The 19086-nt window shown below is 37.3% G+C and overlaps 1 protein-coding gene across 1 annotated transcript; it reads right to left on the bottom strand.

The window, feature by feature from the left end:
* Window positions 1–16398: 16398 nt before the first annotated feature.
* On the bottom strand, window positions 16399–17328 carry Or10j5 (olfactory receptor family 10 subfamily J member 5). Its single transcript, XM_075987557.1, has one exon. The coding sequence runs from the start codon at window positions 17326–17328 to the stop codon at window positions 16399–16401; it is 930 nt and encodes a 309-aa protein (XP_075843672.1).
* Window positions 17329–19086: the final 1758 nt, after the last annotated feature.

The following is a 19086-nucleotide window of genomic DNA, read 5'->3' as shown; positions in this document are numbered from 1 at the left end:
TTTGTTGCTATGGTTTGGTTTGGTTTTGTCTGTGGCAGCGGTGGTGGTATGTTGAAGGAGGGTATGTACATGTGCATGCATGCAGAGCCTAGAGAAGAATGACCCATGTCTTCCTGTCACTCTCAATCTCGAAAGAGTCTCTCTAAACATGAAACTCATCATTTCTAAGTGATCAGCTAGTTGTCGGGATCTTCCTGTGTCCTCCTCTCAATTTGGGCTACAGGTACATGTAGCTCCGCCTGATTTTCATGTTGGATGCAGGGGGTTTGAACTCAAGCCCTTTTTGTTTCACAGTAAGCACTCATACTCATTAGAGCCAACTCAGCCGCTCCCATATTGATTTTAATTACTAGCTTTTGCATCAAGGCTTATAGGAACTCTTTGATTTTCACTATAAAATTGTATATGAAGACTTTGCCTTCCTTTGAATAACTTTCATTTGATTTGATTTATTTAATAACACATGGTAATTCAGATTTCCTATTTCTTCTTGGGTTAAATTTGATCACATATGATGTCAAAGAGTTTACCTATCTCATATGTACCTAATTTTATTGGGCATAATTTTCATAATATTCTTAATCATTTTACATGGACAGGATCTACATTCCAAGTCTTTCTTTAGTCATTCTTTCCTTTCCTTCCTAGTGCAACTAGCTAGAAACTTATCAACTTTACTACACTTAGAAAAGATTTTGATTAAGTGAGATGTGGGGCACAATGCCTATAATCCGCTACCGAGAAAACTAAGGCAAGAGAATGGCAACTTCTATGTCAGCCAAAGCTCCATGGAGACATTAAATGAATAACTTGGTTACATTGACATTATTTGGTTTCTTTCCTTTCCTTCATTTTTCTTTTATTGAAATAGATTATTTCTCATACAGTATATCCCCACTATAATTTCCCCTCTCTCTATTCCTATTATATCCTCCCCCACCTCCTTTTCCCTCCAGATTCATTCCCTTTCTGTCTCTCATTTGAATAGAACATGCTTCTTCTAAGTGATAACAATCAAACATGACAATAGAAAATACAACAAGATAAAAACAAAAATTGTCATATCAAAGTTGGACATGACATCCTAGCAGGAGCAGAAGAGTGACATTATTTGATTTCTTTCCCCTGACTTCAGTTCAAACATATAATGTTTATTTTCTTCTATTTAATTTGGCTTTAATTTAATTGAAATGAAATCCCAAAACTCTGAATATTGGCCATTCTTTAATAATGTAAATGTTTGAAGCACTAAAATTACATCTAAAAATATATTAACTACTACAGAAGTTTTTATATTTTATGTTTTCACTTCCATTTGGCTCAAGATAGGGGCCAAAAATTTTTTAAACATTTTATTGCCTTGTGTTTATTTTGTATGCACGTATGTGTTGTATGCAGGCACGTACATGCCATCACATAGCTGTGGAGTCCGAAGAAAACTTACAGAAGTCTCTTCTCCCCTCACACCATGTGGGTCCCAAGCACCAAACTCAGATACTGAGATGTTGTAGCAGGTACATTTGTCTGATGAACCTCTGTGCCAAGTCATATTCCAATCATTGTTTTGACTTCCATTGACCCATAAATTGTTTAAAAGTATTGTTAAATTTGTAAACATTGTGGGATTTTTCTGTATATTTGTTGTTGATTTCTAACTTAATACTATACAATGTTAGAAAACACTGTGCCTACAGTTACTTTTAAGTGTATTTGTTTTAAAGTTATTTTCTATTAGCTATTTATTTCTTTTACTTTTTGGGGGGTGTGAAATATTATCAAATTTTATTGTATTTATATATGATAGTTATAAATAATTAATGAAAACATGTTAATATAAAACAGAAAAAAGAAGATATTATAAACACATGTAATTCAAAATGGTCATGGATATACTTAGAATGAGCTATAAGCACACTGAAACCAAGTTGTCTTTATTCAAGTTTTTTTATTTTTTTTTATTTATTAAAAATTTCCACCTCCTCCCATTTCCATCCCATTGCCCCCCACTCCTTCTCCCTCTCCCTCTCCAGTCCTAAGAGAAGTCAGTGTACCCTGCCCTGTGGGAAGTCCAAGGCCCTCCCCCCTCCATCCAGGTCTAGGAAGGTGTGCATCCAAACAGACTAGGCTCCCAAAAAGCCAATACATGTAGTAGGATCAAAACCCAGTGCCATTATCATTAATATAATTACATCATTTTTTCATTCATTTTCCCTTCAAACTCTCACATACATCTCTATGCTCTATTTAAAATTTAAGGTCTTTTTTCGTTAACTATTGTTATATGCATATACTTCATGAATTCATCATTACATAAGTACAACCTGTTCAGTGTATAGTGTTACTTATATGTATCCTTTTGGGATTGACCACTTAGTATTGGTGTGCTCTTCCCTAGAGAAGAATTTCAAACATGCTTATTAAGGTGTTTTAAACAAATCCTCCTCCTATACATCCCTATCTTCCCCACTACTCTTCCTTCCCATCTTCATCTGCTCTTTTCTAATCCACTTAATTCTCACTGTATGTGCGTGGGTGTAGGACCATCTTCTGAAGCATTGGTAGTAGCCTGTCGGGGCTCACATCCTTGGAGAACTGACTTTCCCTTCCACAGCAGCCATCAGCTGCCAGTAGCTCCTCAGCTACGGGTGGAATTTCATGAGTTTCTCCCCTATCCATGCTGGAAATTTGCGTGGCTTAATCTGGTGATGGTCATATGGATGCAGTCAAAACCTATGTGAGTTCAAGTGTACAAACATGTTGTTGTGTTCAGCAAATAATGGTTTGTATAGAAATCTGCTCTCTTGCTTTTTATACTTAATTTTTCTGTTTCTTTTCAAGATGACCACTGAGTCTTGGGGAAAGGAATATGATATAGATGTTGTATTTAGTGCTGGAACTCCATAGTCTCTTACTTTCTGCATGTCAACCAATTCCAGGTCTCTGTATTAATCATCTACTGCAAAAAGAAGCAACTGTGATGAGGGTTGAGAGATGCACCAACCTGTGAGAATGACGATAAGGCATTAGGAGTCAGTTTAGTACTATGTCCATTTAGCAGATTCATCAATGGGACTCAGTTAACTATACACACATGAGCTCTATCTTGTAGAATAGGCTCAAAATCCAATTAGAAAGTGCAGGTCAATCATTATAGCTCTCAGGGTTTACTGCCGGGTAAGAGTATTGATATCTCTCCCTGGTAGCATACATAGAAACTTCCAGCAGTTTGAAAGCTAGCTAGTAGGGATGAAGCTTCCAGGTTGTTATCAGTTTGATTCCTCCATATTTTGTGACTCAAGTATGTGGTGTCTTCAGCAATAGGGTCTTATTGTCAAAGTCTAGATTGTAACCAGAGCAATGGCAGTAACTTGTAATATTTAGAGTGTTGTCTATGGAGCCCCAGTTGGCCAAAAACTTGAAATGAAGTAGCCCTCTACCTTCCAATGAGCTTTCATTCATAGTATTAAAAAATAGTTTTAATTTTACATATAAACCCCAGTTTCTCCTTTCTCCCCTTCTTCCATCCCCATCTCCCATCCTTCCCATCCCTCATTCACTCCTCAGAGTAGGTAAGGCCTTCTTTGGGAAGTCAACAATGTCTGCCAAACCAACTCGAGGTAGGACCAAGACCCTGCTCCTGTAAGTAAGGCTGAGCAAGGTATCCCGCCATAGAGAATGGGCTCCAAAAAGCCAGTTCATGGACATGAGATAGGTTCTGGTGTTACTACCAGCAAGCCCCCTAACAGATCAAACCACATAACTGTCACTCACATTACGAGGGTCTAGTTCAATCCCATGCAGGTTCTCTAGCTGTCAGTCCATAGTCTGTGAACTCCCACTAGCTCAGGTAAGCTGTCTCTGCGGTTTTCCCCATCATGTTCTTGACCCCTCTTGTTCATATGATCCCTCCTCCCTCTCTTAAACTGAATTCCAGGAGCTCAACCCAGTGCTTGGCTGCGGGTTACTTCTATCTGGGCCAGTCCCATTAATCCCTTTACTTCTTTGTAACATCTACTTTCTATCCCCTTTTTCTTAAAATCACCTATCGTCTCCTTACCAGCTTCCTGCCTTCTGTGGGTATTCCAATCCAAACACATATATCTACACAGTGGTAAGTTAACATCCATGTCTTGGCAAATGTTACAGGTTCTTGAAATTAATTTATGTTCTTTTGAAAAAGTGTTCTGTCTGTGGGAGTTGTGCAAGTTTGTAGAAAGTGTGTTTCAGGCCTTTCCAATCTTTACTTTTTCTCTCTACTTCTTACAAATATTTGAGAAAACTACTGAGATCATCAACATTAATATATTTCTCTATCTTCATTTTAGATTTCGGGATCTGTTATTAGAAGTGTTCTGCTTTAGAATGCTATCTTCCTGATATGGAGTGTCTCCTTCATCACTGTGAAATATCCCCTATGTCTGACTTAACTAAAGGAAAATATTCCTTTAGTTAAATATAACAAATCTGATATTGGTCTATTCTCTATAATATTCTTGAAAATAGTATTAGCACAATATATAATATTCTGCCTTACATTTAAGCTATGTTTTCCATACATTTAAAGTATGCTTCATATAAGAAGGTGTACAATAGTCTTGTTTCATTCTGACAATATCACTATTTTAACTAGATGTAACATAATTATTAGTACAGTTGCGCCTAATCTATCACTTTGCTATTCAGTTGTATTACCCACCTTTTCTTTGTTCCATTTTTCCCTTTTCCTGTCTTACTTGGATTAATTATGTTTTAAGATTCTATCTCACAGCCAACATTGCCTTATTAGCTGTACTTCTTTGTTCTACTTTTAAGTGGTTGCTCGGGGGTTTCTAATACTCATTCTTAATGTGTCATAGCATACCTTTAGAAAGCATTACAGCACCTCACATTCAGCATCAGATTACAACAATGGAGGTCCAATCCCCATTCCCATTCATATTGTCACTCTTCTCCTACACATCATTCTGCATGGCTTAAATTCCAATACACATTTTCTCAAGATGATTTAAAATGATTTTTCATTTATTAATATTTTGTGTTTGAGAGAAAAAAAGAGATCTGTGTGTTTGACTAAACATTCTATAGCACATGTGTGAACATAAAATAACAACATTGTGGAGTCAGCTCACTTTTTTCACGGTTTTAAAAGATTAATGTATTTATATTTTATATGAATGGCCGTTTTGTTTGCATTTGTATCTATATACTATGTATGTGCAGTGTCCACAGAGGTTAGAAGAAGCCATAAGATCCTTTGAGACTGGAGTTACAAATCATTGTGAGCTGCCATATGGGTGCTGGAAATCAAACCCAAGTCCTCTAGAAGGGCAGCAGTGTTCTTAACCACTGATCCATCTCTCCAGCCCCTACTTCATCCATCTTTGCATGAGCTCTACAGATTGAAACCATGTCCTCAGGCATGCACTGCTTGGGTTGCAAGTGCCTTTACTTGCTGAGCCATCCTGGTGGACCTTTAAAATTATTTTCAAGTGTATTTGAGATTAACTTAGACATTCATAATTTCTGATTTTCTTCACTCCAATGTGTATATCCTCATTTCAGTGTGGTATTTCTTTTCTCCCATTTGAAGGACTTTTAATATTTATTGTAATACAGGTATGTAGGCAATAAATTTTCAGTCCGGACTTAAAATCATAAATGAGTCATATTCTTCTTATATAGAATGCAGACATTATCACTTAGTACTTTAAAAATACTTTGTCATTGCTTCTGTTTGTCACTATCTTCGACAGGAGGTCTAACTGCTTTTTATAAATATATGAAAACTGTTAGGGTTTAGTTTTTGTTGCTGAGACAGATACCTTGACCAGAAGCAACTTTGGGAGAAAATGCTTTTGTTTGGCTTACAATTCCAGGTCACAGCCCATCACTGAGAGAAGTGAAGGTAGCGACTTAAGGCATGAATGTGAAAGCAAGTATTGTGTAACAGTTTCTTCTACAATTGCAGCATTCCATCTTGCAAAGAAGCTCATTAAGCAAGAAGGTAAATAGCTCAAAATTGCTTCAGGAAGTCCCTGAAATTGACCAAATTCACTGGGCCCTCCCCTGAGAGCAAGCAAAGGAAAACTCAGAGTCCCTCTCTGGCTAACTGAATGAAGCCGCAATGAAGACTCAAACAAGCCAAGCTGCAAAGAAGACTCATGAGATCAAACCAGCTGCCTGGAAGAAAGAGAAACCAACCAAGCTCGTGGAAGAGGTTTTAGAGCAGGTGAGTCTGTTGGTAAGGACATTCTTCAGCCTGTTGAGATGCCTTACCATCTTTGGGATCTATCACCCATGCTCTGGTGGGCTTTGGTAATCCAGCTCTCTTGGAGTCTTTTCTGCTCCTAAAAGTAACTCGTCATCCATATTTCTGTAAGTAACCCCAACAAAACATATTGGTTCATCAAGTTAGACTTTGGTGGTATCCATACTTTGGTCTGCCATGGGATCTGTCTGGAGTGAGTAGGGATATGTATTGTGTCACCCAGAAAAGTTTGTTATATAACAACAGGCCTGCTTGCTACACTGCACTTTAACCCAAAACAGAGAACTCACAGCAAAAAAAAAAAAAAAAGTATAGGAGAAACTATTGAGCAGGAGGATGCTGGCTGGCTGGCTCATGGCTAGCTACATTTCTTATACAGTTTAGGACCACCTGCCTAGGGATTGGTGCTACCCATAGAGGATTGGTCTTTCCTATATCAGTTAATAACCACAACAAACCCTCCAGATGTGCTCACAAAAAATTGCTCTAGGCAGTTCCTCAGTTAAGATGATGTGCCTGGATAAGCATAAGGTTTGTCAATTGACAGTTATAACTAACCAGAACATGAGCAACTTATGTTTTTCCTCTGGAAGCTTTTAAGACATTTTTTTTCTTTTCATTGTTGGCTTTTTCAATATCATTTTGATAATCCCTTGTATGGTTTGGGGTAGGAATATAGGAGTGAAACTGTGTTCTTCTCTTGCTTGTGTTTCACTGAACTTCATCTTGGGGTGCTACAGTTTGGATATCACTGGAGGGTCCCCTTGAGGGTTCATGTGCAGGAAATTTGGTTCTCAAAGGTGGAGGATGACAGCTAAAGGGACAACTTTTAAGAAGTGAGACCTAGCAAAAAGTAATTAGATGATAGAGTACCAACCTTAGAAGGAATTAGTGAAAATCTCGTGCATCTGAATTAGTTCCCACAAGGATGGGTTTCTATTTTTTTTAAAAAAAAAAAAAAGGACAGTTCCTCAGTCTCACGAAACTTGTTTTACATGTAATTTCACTCTTCCTCATGTTTTCTCCCATGAGTCCAAGCACCATGCTGTGATGTCATCTGTCATAAAGTCTTTGCCAAAACCAAACAGATATTGTCCCCATACACTTTGACTTCTAAAACTGTGAGTTAAATTAAACTCTTTTGTTTAAAACCTACCTCGTTTCAGGTACTTTTTGCTTCAATTACAATAAACAGACTGATATAATAAGCATATAATTTATATCATATTTTAAATTATGACTTCTAATACTACAATATTATGACTGTAATTGACCCCTCTTGTTCTCTTTCACTGAGATTATTGAGATCATGTTGCTTGACTTTTTTTTCCATTAGTAGTCCAGTTTATTGTCTTAGGTATTTGGGTGCTTGGTTTTTTTTGTTTGTTTGTTTTGTTTTGTTTTGTTTTTCCAGGCAGAAACTTACATGTAGCCAAGGATGACACTGAACTCCTAATTGTCTTGCTTCCTCCTCCCTACACCTTGGATTATACATGTGCACACCACACTCAATGTATGCAGCACTGGGAGTTGAACCTAGGCCTTCATGTATGCCAAGCAATCACTCTACCAACGGAGCTATATCCTCAGCTCCTATGTATTATTTTCAATAGCTTATTTCCATTTCCTCCTTTTGGGGTAATTTCTATTATGTCTTGAAGCTCGGTGACCTTTCCATCTGCAGCTTCTAGCCTGCAGTTAATCTTATCCAGTAAATTTTCCAGTGCAGATGTCTAAATTGTTTTATATTTGGTTCCTTCATATATTGCCTTTATCTTCTCATCCCAACCCTGTCTTTTTCTAATCTGTATACATATTTAAAATAGTGTAATTATTTTAACATTCTTGCCTGCTAACTCTGCCATCTCTTATCTCTTCTATTTTGAATAATGTTTCTCTTGACACTCATGTTCATTCTTAACATTTTTTTTTTGCCTTTCATTTTAGTGACTACTGGACATGTTTTATTTCACGTGTGAATGACTTAGGTTTATATACATCTTAAACAGGAAAGGATTGAGCTTTATTCTAGTATAAATGTGGGGTAATTGTGGGTACCACTGACCCTGTACTTTCTTCTTCAATTGTATATGGTATATCACTAGACTTGATTTTAGGATTGAAGTCACTACACCCACAAAGTATGATCTTCCTAATATCTCAGTTAGATGTTTGTGGTGTTCAGTTCACCTTCTCTATTCTTCAACCAAGTTCACATTGGAGAATTTCTATCTGACTTTACATTTCCTTGTAATTGTTCTCTAACAGCTTTGGATCCTCTTCCCTGCTGTATACATGCTTCGGCATTCTCTGAAAAACCAGGGAGGGAAATGCTTCTGGTTTGTTTTTTTTTTTCTTATGGCTGTTATTTTGTGCAGCTTCTTTTACCCCTGCCACATACTTTGCTTTCTAGCTTGCACAATTTTTACTGCCTATTGTCCAAAATCTGATAAGAGTTGATTCATATATTTTCCCATTACAAAATGTGTTTTGAAAGGAGGAAGTCATAGCGCTGCTTCCTTGACCGAGAGCAATAATGCATAATTGACTTTCTTGACGTTACACCTTTCTTTGGAAATTATCATTTCATTATGCTTCAGATTCAAATTTCTTTTCATCACTTACTCTGGGGGAAAAAATGGAGCTGTGATTTCCATCAGTGGTGCGTGTCATCACTGAGCATAACAGAGACACTGCATGAGAAAGAAGCTTCCCTTCTTAGTTGCAGAGTGATCTGCAGGTTTTCTAGCATGGACTGGCATCTTTGGCAGCAGGTTCCTACAGTGTTAGCAGCTTCAGTAGCACTCCAGAGAATACAGCAGTAAATAAGCACCTTTCTCAGCATCTCTTCCTGTAGCAGACTGCCTCCAGAACATACCTTATCCCAAATAGCTTTCTGGCAAAATGCCAAGGACAGGTTTCCACCAAGTTCTTTTAGAATAACAAATTTCCATTTTTTTTTTTACCATATAATGTACAGAGGCTTTCCATCAGTGCTTCTGGTCATTGGTCTACCTCCTCGGGATCAGGACCCACCTTGAATATCCTTCTAGCTACTGGGTATATATGTCCTCATTGTATGAGGAGGAACTAGAAAAAAATAGCCACAGAGTGGGTCCTTGAATCAGTTAGCAAAGAATATATCATACCTTAAGTGATGCCTATTTATTATCTGTCGTGAGTCAACTCAGCAGGGTATTGCAGCTCCCCAGTTGGTTTCAAGACTTAAAGTAATTCACAGACTCTAAGCCTCTGTAGCAAAAGGAAGGCCAAGTGTCCTTGAGGGAGTATTCCACCTCACTGATTCAAGCACACACTGTAAATCTTCACCTAAGTTCCCACAAAGGATCTAAGGCTATCTACCATGATTAGTGCATCCCTGCCCCAGAGAAGCCAGCTCTTGCTTCTTGCTGCTGCTCCATGGATTAACATATGTCTTTACAGCTCCTAAAAGTCCTGTTAGGTGTTAAGATTTCATTGCTTCTTGCTAGACAAAGCCTCTCACAACGTATCTACTTGTATTATAAAGCTTGCAGTAGTATGCTATAATGTGTTATGGTGTTGTGTTTTCAAACAGTTGATATAATTAAAATGTATCTTTTCATATTTACGCATGTAGTTATCACTTCTAGCCATCTTCATTTCTCTCTGTAAATCTAAAGTTTGAATCTGGTGTCATTTTGGGGGGGCCTGAGAAACTTTCCTTACTGTTTCTAGTAAAGCATATGCTTTCTTTCTTTTCCCTGCTATGAAAGTGTATTTACTTACCTTTCTTTGTTGGTGATATTATTTGCTGAATACAAATGTATAGTCTAGCTCAAATTATCATTCAGTTGTTTTCTGTGTTTCATTATTTATCGTTAGTTAATTTACTCTCATTGCATGATATATAATGCGCCATTTAAGTCTGCAAGTCTTAAGGTTCTTCATCTTTGGTTTTAAATTATATTCTTCTCATTTATTAATTGTGAGTGCTGGGGTGTATGTGTGTGTGAAACATTAATTTGATATTGTTTTTATTTTTCTTGCTTAGGATTCACTGAGATTCTTGGGTTTAAAATTTATGTTTTTAACTAGCTTGAGTAAATGTTAAACCAACATATCTTTGAATGTTTTTAAGGCACATTCTACCCTTTCTCCTTGAGAGTCTGAGTGTATGGGTGTTAGATTTTTTTTCTTGTTGCCCAAACCACTAAAACTGCTCCTTTTTTCATCCATTATTTCTGTTCTTCAGATTCAGTATTTTTATTTATATTCAAGTTTCTTGACTCTAGTCTACAATGTTACCAAGTGGTTAAGTAGATTAGCAAATTTTTCATTTCACATAATTTAATTTTCAAGTCTAGATTTCTTGACTGAAATTCTATGACTCACTGTAGGCAGATATTCCTATAAGTTCTTGTATCTATATATGCTTAATGTTTTAATGTTCCTGAATGTAACATACATCATATAAAGGTTCTTCTATACAGATGGCTTCCTCTCTCCTGTATGTCACAATTTTTTGTTCGTTCTCATAATGAGCATTTTCTAATTAAATACTAAAATTTGCCTATAAATGGTAGTGTTTCTAGATTTATTACCCTAATGCACTTGTGTTATAAGTAGGTTTGATTTGAGGACTTCTGGGTTTAACACAATGCTTGCATCGGGCAAATCATTCACTTTAACTTTCTCCCACCAATATATGCAGAAACAAAATTTGCTGACAATCACATCATTCTCTCTTCGAGTTCTAGACTTTCTATGTGCAGTGCTAATGACCCTGTATTAAAATGAGTTGCAAGCAGATGGCAAGCCACTCAAAGCAGCGCACTAATATTATTTATCTATGCATCCTTAGTACCTAGCCTAGTGCCTGACACTTAACCTAAGGATACTTGTTATATTTTTGAAAATAACAAGTGAAATAATTAAAAGTCAGAATCCGTTTAATTGTAAGTCATAGTTCATAAAATACTGCAAAATATATGGGCCATTTATTTAAGCAAAGACTCTGATACAAATTCAGTTCAATTCCAACTAAATATATCAAGTGCTCATAATAAATACTCAACCATGTGATCATAATAGACTTTGTTACAAAGACAAGAGAGGAACAACATTTCAGAAAGAAAGGATCAATATTGATTGAAGTTTTGACATGTGAAAAGTAAAGTTTATATATTAATCATAGTTTGTTCTCTGATTAGAATTGTTGAATTATGTACACTCATATATAGAGATAAATAAAATAATATGAAGAATGGGGTATATGATAGGCTGATCTGTAACTAAGGCTCACTTCTGTTTTAGTCTGACTCTTACCTCTAATGGCCTGAGTTATATTGGGAAACTTTAAACAACTATCCCCAGGTGTGGATTTAGCCGACCAAAAATTGAAACATAGCAGGAATGTTTATAATACCTTACAGGAGTGCTATGGGGATCAAATTAATTCATGAATATAAAGGGACATTTTGAACGGAAGGGAGCTGTAGAAACAGTAGAGATGATATTCGTGGTAGACCTTCATAACTGTGACCAACACCTGACAGTGACAGTTTAAAGGAGGAAGAATATACTTTGGCACTAGTGACATTAATTAGCTATCCCATTTGTGGGATATCGTGAGGCACCACATGGTGACAGGGAAGACACAGAAGAGCAAAGCTGGTCATCTCATGGTGGCCAGTGAGAAGGGGGTAGGCATGACAAGATGCAGCCCCCAAGGGGATGCCTCAGTGACACAGTTCTTCCTGTTGGGTCCAACATCATAAAGTTTCTATAATCTTCCCAAATGGCAGCACTAGCTGAAAAGCAAGGCTTCAGTACATGAGGCTTTTGAAGGGACACTTCCTATCCTAACAGTGTTAAATGAGATAACGCAAATAAATCACACCTTCCAACAATGCCCTTAATATCTAAATTCTCATGCAAATTACCTAACGCACACATTCTGTCAGTCAGCAGCAGTAACAAAGCTGACATTATTTTTACACATTTTAAATTCTTTTTCGAAGCAAAGCTTAGCTTGTGCCTACTGATTCTATGTCTTTTACTAATTCTATCTTTCTTGCCCCCTTCTTTTCTCTTTCTTGTACCAAGAAATCTGTACTCATCGATATAATGTTTTGTTCCTCTTATTGTCAGATGTGCTAAAGTCATTTTCTCCTCTAATGTTTCAGAGAATGTTAAAAAAAAAAAAAACAAGCAAAACTTTTCTCTAGAGAAACTGCAAAATCAATGCTGTGGAGATCATAGCAGAGAAATTTTGAGATCCGCGATAATCTTTTTATAACTTTTTTCCTAAAAGATACATACATTTTTGTAATATCTCAATACTTGATTTTATATCACAGGCTAAAGAGTGTTTGCTTGTAAATTTGTCAAAGCTATTTTCCTGATTAGGGTTCAAGCATATTGATCAAATGTTAGTCCCAGTTCCCTCAGAATAATGATTCTTTTTCTGGTTTTAAGGAATTCAATGTTGTAAATATGTGAGCACGTGATAAATAAGGTAAACAACGGGGAAAAGCAATTATAAGTGTGTTTCCATGCTTGTTACCGTTTCTCTGCTCATTTTTTTTCTAGCTAACTTTATATGAGAGAAGTCTAAAAGATGGACAGAAAGATGATCGGTCTTATCTACTCGCGTGGCAATCCTTGAACACAACCTCACACTAAAAAGTGTTCACATCGTTAACTTTCTGAAGATGTATTAAGCATCTGCTTTTACTCTGCTAATAGTCAGCATGACGGTGGATCAACAGATACGAATGAAGCACCTGACTTCTAATACCTCGGACTTTCTCAGGTTGGTGCGCCACTGTTTAAATATATCATATCTCTTGGACTTTCTCAGGTTGGTGGGCCACTGTTTAAATATATCATATCTCTTGGACTTTCTCAGGTTGGTGCGCCACTGTTTAAATATATCATATCTCTTGGTCACCCTTCGTCATCCCTCCACACATCAGTTGACTCAGTGCCACACAAAGTTAGTGAAATAGTTCTACTTTGTGAATTCTTTTCTGGCTCCCTAAATAAATTTGTCCATTTTGCTCTTCTATTTTTAAGAATACCCTTGACCCAAACAATAATGCCTTACATGGGCCTTTTGCAGGGTTTTGTTGTTGTTTTTGTACTTCTTGTCACTTTGCCTGACTTCCCCCATTGAACTAAGAATAACATGAAAAATGGTTCCTGCATTACTCATTATTGTAGCCCCAGAACCAGATAATTACTTGGCACATAGTGCTTGAGAAATGTACATAGAGTATATAAATAACATTATAGGCATTTTCTGATGAACAAAAGAACTGAACAAAAATGGTGCTAAATGAATAGAGATATTTGTAATGCACAAGGGTAGAAAAATAAGATAAAGGAACATGAGTGTGCCAAGATATTGGGGGGATGATTATTAGGAAAAAAAAACAATGAAGAAGTGAAAAAAGCCCCCACATTAGCAAGCAATACAGGTATTGTAGATAAATTATAGGAGCCAGAACCAAATGACTCATTGTCCATGACTCATCCAACTGGGAGGTTCTGGGGCTGCTTGGGCTTGCCCACTCATTTGCTGCACTCCAGCTGTCTCCTGTACTGAGTCTAAAGTCTGTAAAGCCTGTAGAACAACTACCCTTGTGCGTTGTTCACTTATTGGTAAGTGTTGGACAGGATAGGAGGGGTGCCAAACATTTAAGGAATAAGGATAAGAATTGGTCACCCCTCAATAAAGATTGTGTTTACCCCTGATCCCAAGAAATCTCCCATCTTAGCAAAAAACAATGTGATAACCCTGTGAGCAAAGTAAATGAATCAAAGGATGCATCCTGAGAATAGCAAAAGGAGATATGGAAACAAATGGTCTCTAAAAGAGGAAATTCAAATCTGTTTCCTATTTGCCCAAGGAAATTTCTAGAAAGTCTTTCAAAATATAATGGCACTCCAAACTGGGTAAGACTGCCAATAACTTTTCCTCCAGCAGACTGTATTGGACCTTCCATTAGTATGAGAGCTAACCAACAGACAGGAAGCTTTTTGGTCAGTACCTATTTGATTGCTCTATGTCCTGTGACTGATATGTATGCTGTTTTTCATAATAGGATCTTACCATCAAGGTCTAATGGGCAGCCAAAAGTAATAGCAACAGCTTGTTTTGGTAGCCCTTGGACCTCATCAGAGAAGTTTCTTTGTTCAGTGTATAATGATTAACACAGAAACTTCCAACAGATCTAAGTGTAGAGACTGAGTGTCTGGGGATGCTCATCCAAAAAATGGGATATCTAATCACACACCCTTTATAAGGCTCAGGGACCATTGCAGAAGAGCAGGCTGTGAGACTGTAAAAACCAGAGGTTAGGGAGGATTGGAGCAAAACAATGTACTCATGAACTTACAGTAGCAATGGATTCCTGCAGGAAAATATAGCAAGTCAACATTTTTGCATAAAGTGGGAAAGGGTCCATGAGCTGACGTCCCTAACTGAGGCTCTATGCACCATTGGTGGTTTTTGGTAGAGAGAGACTCAATTTTCTTAAAGGACATGACTCCTGGCAGATTAGCTACACTCTGTCTGTTGCCTGTCCCCATGTAGAAGTATATGGACAGCACAAATTATAATTGTTGGGTCATTAAATAAAAGCAAAGGATAAATCCAAAGTTAGGAGTATAGGGAGTTGGAGTGAAACTAGGAGAAATTTGGAGTAAATGGGATCAAAGTACACTGTATGAAATTCTCAGAAAATTAGTAAAAATATTTTAGATTAATATAGCAGATAAACACATCCATATTTATACAGAAAATTTAATGAATTGTTTAAGAGAGCTCAAAAACATTCTGATACTCCAAGCACCCCGAAGTAATTATGGAACTCAGGTTGAGACTCCTAAGAGGCTATCAGAAGGTTTCAATCAATAACTCTGACATCAGACAGTATGCCATTGTACTGGCATGGCTTGACACAGATGATATAGAGGACCCTCTATATCCAGCCTGGACCTTTTATGTAGCAATCTAGAGAACAAAGAAAGCCACAGACCACCTATGAGATACTCAGCCCAATTTCTGTGAGTCAGAATAGAAAATAAGGACTAGGAATTGATTTGGGTACATAGTAACCATGGGCATCACAAAGTTGGTAAAAATGTAGTTGTTTTCACATCTTCCTCTCTTGGAAATTTTTCTAGCTCTTTTCTGAGTAGATATAAACAAATTCAGGTGGGAATATCTACAACACAAAATATTCCCCAAGTCCTCCCTATTGAGAATTAAAAATAACATACTATGATCCTGGTAATTTTAATATAAATACCTGGAGAAATATGAAGTTTGCACAATGTGGTTCAAGAATGAAATTTAATAGCATATAACTTGAACTCTGGAATCAGAACAACCCATATCTAAGAAAGCAATTTCAGTTTCATTTCAGCTGTTAGGTAAAAACTAAAAACAAACATTTCCATAGGTTGAAAAGAGTTATTATGAAAAATATAATAAAAATATTGCTACAGAGAAGCTTCCTTAGGATGTTTTATTTACTGCATAGCCTATGAAAATAAGGCATTTTTGCTTTGATCATATAGGAAAATAGAAATAGACATAGAAATGGAAAACATTTAAGGTGTTAATTTAGCTAAATAATGAAATATGGACTTTTTTTTGCAAAGACCTTTACCTCTCAGTCAGTAAGAATCAAGCAAACCCTTTCTAAAATGGCTACATTGTAACTCATCTGAATGAAGGCCTTCTTTCTTGAGCATGAAAGAGGAAATGAAAGCTGTTGGTCCTGCAGTTTACTATCCTTTCTACCATGTTACACTTGTCTCTTCTCTACATCCACACCAGACAGAGGTCTTGACTGCTTGAGAGTCCATGAAAAGTGGAAAGCAAAAGAGGTTTCCAAACCAAAGCTATCTAGAACTTAAACAAGTGGGCTTAATCCAACAGAAGATGATTCTTGGACCTGAGATCCAAATATTGGAGCCAAAATTTTGTTTTCTGCCACTGAGACACTAAAATAAAGGCATTTCTACTCTCTGGCATTGTTCTCTATAGACACTATATTTGATGAGTATATGCATCATGGCTTATTGGTGAATAGACATATTGGGCTGAAGATTTCATGACAAAAATTTTAAATCTGTTAAGAAGTTTTTCTGCCCACAGCTCTGCATAGAGCATCCTTTACCTCTTTGTTCCTGAGGCTGTAGACAACAGGGTTCAGCAGGGGAGTGATGATGGTGTATGTCACGGAGAGAAGAAGATCTTTTTCTACTGAACTTTCTGACTTGGGTTTGAGATAGGCAATGGAGGCACAGCCATAATGAACAATGACCACAGTGAGATGAGAGGCACAGGTGGCAAAGGCTTTCTTCTGGCCTTCAGCTGAGGCGATTTTAAGGATGGAAGAGATGATGAGGACATAGGAGATAAATATCAGGCCTATAGGCACAAGAATCACAAATGAACTTACACCATAATTGATGATCTCATTCAGAGTGGTATCAACACAAGAAAGTTTCATTACTGGATATATGTCACAGAAAAAGTGTTCCACCACTGTGCCACAGAAGGGCAAACTGAACATGGCTGGCACATGGAGAACTGCCATAACCAGACCAGTGCCCAAAGATGCACAAACCAACCAGACACACATTCCTTTGCTCATGACGACCATGTATCTCAGGGGATCACAAATGGCCACATAACGGTCATAACCCATGGCTGTAAGCAGAAAGCAGTTGTTCGTGGCCAAGGTGACAAAAAAGAACATTTGGGTTGCACAGCCTGCCAAGGATATGGGAAGATTGTGAAAAATCAGGCTGGAGAGCATTCTTGGGACAACGACTAGTGTGTACACAGTCTCTGAACTTGCCAAGATGCTGAGGAAAAAGTACATGGGTGTGTGGAGGTGATGGTCCATGAGCGTGATCGTCACGATGATGACATTGCCAGTCAGAGTTAAAATATAAATGGTTAGGAAAATCACAAAGAGAGTTATTTGATGCCTTCCAAAGCTAGAGAATCCCAGGAAGATGAATTCTGTCACTTCAGTGAAGTTCTTTCTCTGCATTCTGCTCTGTTGGTGTCTAAAAGCAATAAGAAGGGTCATCCAAGGGAAACTTTCATGAGCAATTGAACTTAAAGTAAGGAATAATGATAGCTGACCCGAGAGAGTGAACCCACTTGCCCCTTCTGTGACCATCAAGTTCACTTCTAGAGTATTTGTCTGTGAAGTAAGAAACATTTGCGTGCCTCTTTGGCTTTTATGTGTATAAACATTATCAAGAAGACTTGCGAGTACATGCTCACCTCACAAAATATAGTGATATTAGGAAGTGAAAGGGGGCAGCACTGTTAAAAAGAATTAATACCAATAAAGGACACACCGAGAAAATGATACAGATGGATGTTTATAGAAAAAACCAGTCAGCCGTATGAGGCATTTGAGGAAGACAGACTTTGAAGAAAATGATTGCAAGGTTTGGTGGCAAAGCCACCAAGACCCTTTCCACATAATGTTATAGCTGAATTCTGAGTGTAAAGGTCTGATTTCATCAAGAAAATATATGCCAGATATATCATACTCTCAAAGAGGAACAACTAAAAAGTGGCTTCTACCACATTCAGTCCATTAAAATTTACCTCCCAAGCTCAACCAAAAAAAATCTTTATTTGCTTATCGTAGTAGTCTTTGGGACAAAGTCAAGAAAATACCTGTGGTTGATAAAAGAAATTACTTTCCACTGTAATAAAAAATATTTAAGACAATGTGAGGTATAGAGAAAAGAACATAAACTCCATAGTTGAGAGGGAAAGATTGGGTTAAATATTTGGAGCTGAGCTGATGCCTATTTTGAAAATCACCAGACAATTTGATATAATTATGAGATTCAGAGAATACTAACCTCTTGTTAAAAAAGAGAAGATGTGGGATGGAGATTTGGTTGCTTTTCATGCATGAGGACTTGGGTTCATTCTCCAAAACTGTGTGGGCAGTCATGATGGCATACATGGAGGAAGAGGCATAAGGGTAGAAAGTTTAAGATTGTCCTCAGCTATACTGTGAGCTCAAGGCCAACAACCTGGAATGAAATGGGCAGAAACAGACAGACAGAGACAGAGACAGAGAAATGGAGATAGACAGGCAGAAGGGGAGAGAGAATATATAACCTTTGGGAGAGCATAAACACTGGCTATTTCATTATTCCTCTTCCATTTTCAGAGCTGCTGAATAAACTTCCTTTCTCACATTCTCTAACTCTTTGCCTGTTGGTGTCACATGTTCAGTGCTTATGAAACCATTTGTTCAGATGTCACTGGAGAAGGTTCCATTGCTAAAGAAGTCAGATTTTGTTTTTCTTCCTTTCCTTGTCTTTTGGTTTGACACATCTGATCCTGCCGCATGGAAACACTCTCTAGCCTTGGTTTCCATGGCACCATTCTATGTTTCTGTCATCTCAGCGCTTATTTAGTTACTGTTCATGAATCTGTTCATTCTGCCTATACCATGACTATATCCCTGCTTTCTGGCCCAACCTTTGCCCTTGCTTTTTCTATCTGTTCTTTCAATTTCAATTTTCTCTGTTATTCCCATGTTGATTTCTTTCAAATATCTATTTCTATCAACAATACTTTTCTAAATATCCATCTTCTCTCTTGATTTTTGTATGTCATTAAATCATAACAAACTTTATGTAATTTTGAACAAATTTTATATCATCCATTCTCCACTTCTGTATCTTCTTCAGTGATCTCATGACATCATTCTATGCAAATGCTGGCATAAAATTCAGTAGACTTTCCTTAAACGACACCTCATTCTGCCCAA

The sequence above is a fragment of the Microtus pennsylvanicus genome, chromosome 10, assembly GCF_037038515.1.
Source record: "Microtus pennsylvanicus isolate mMicPen1 chromosome 10, mMicPen1.hap1, whole genome shotgun sequence".
Lineage (NCBI taxonomy): Eukaryota > Metazoa > Chordata > Mammalia > Rodentia > Cricetidae > Microtus > Microtus pennsylvanicus.
This window is presented reverse-complemented; position numbering and strand designations above follow the sequence as displayed.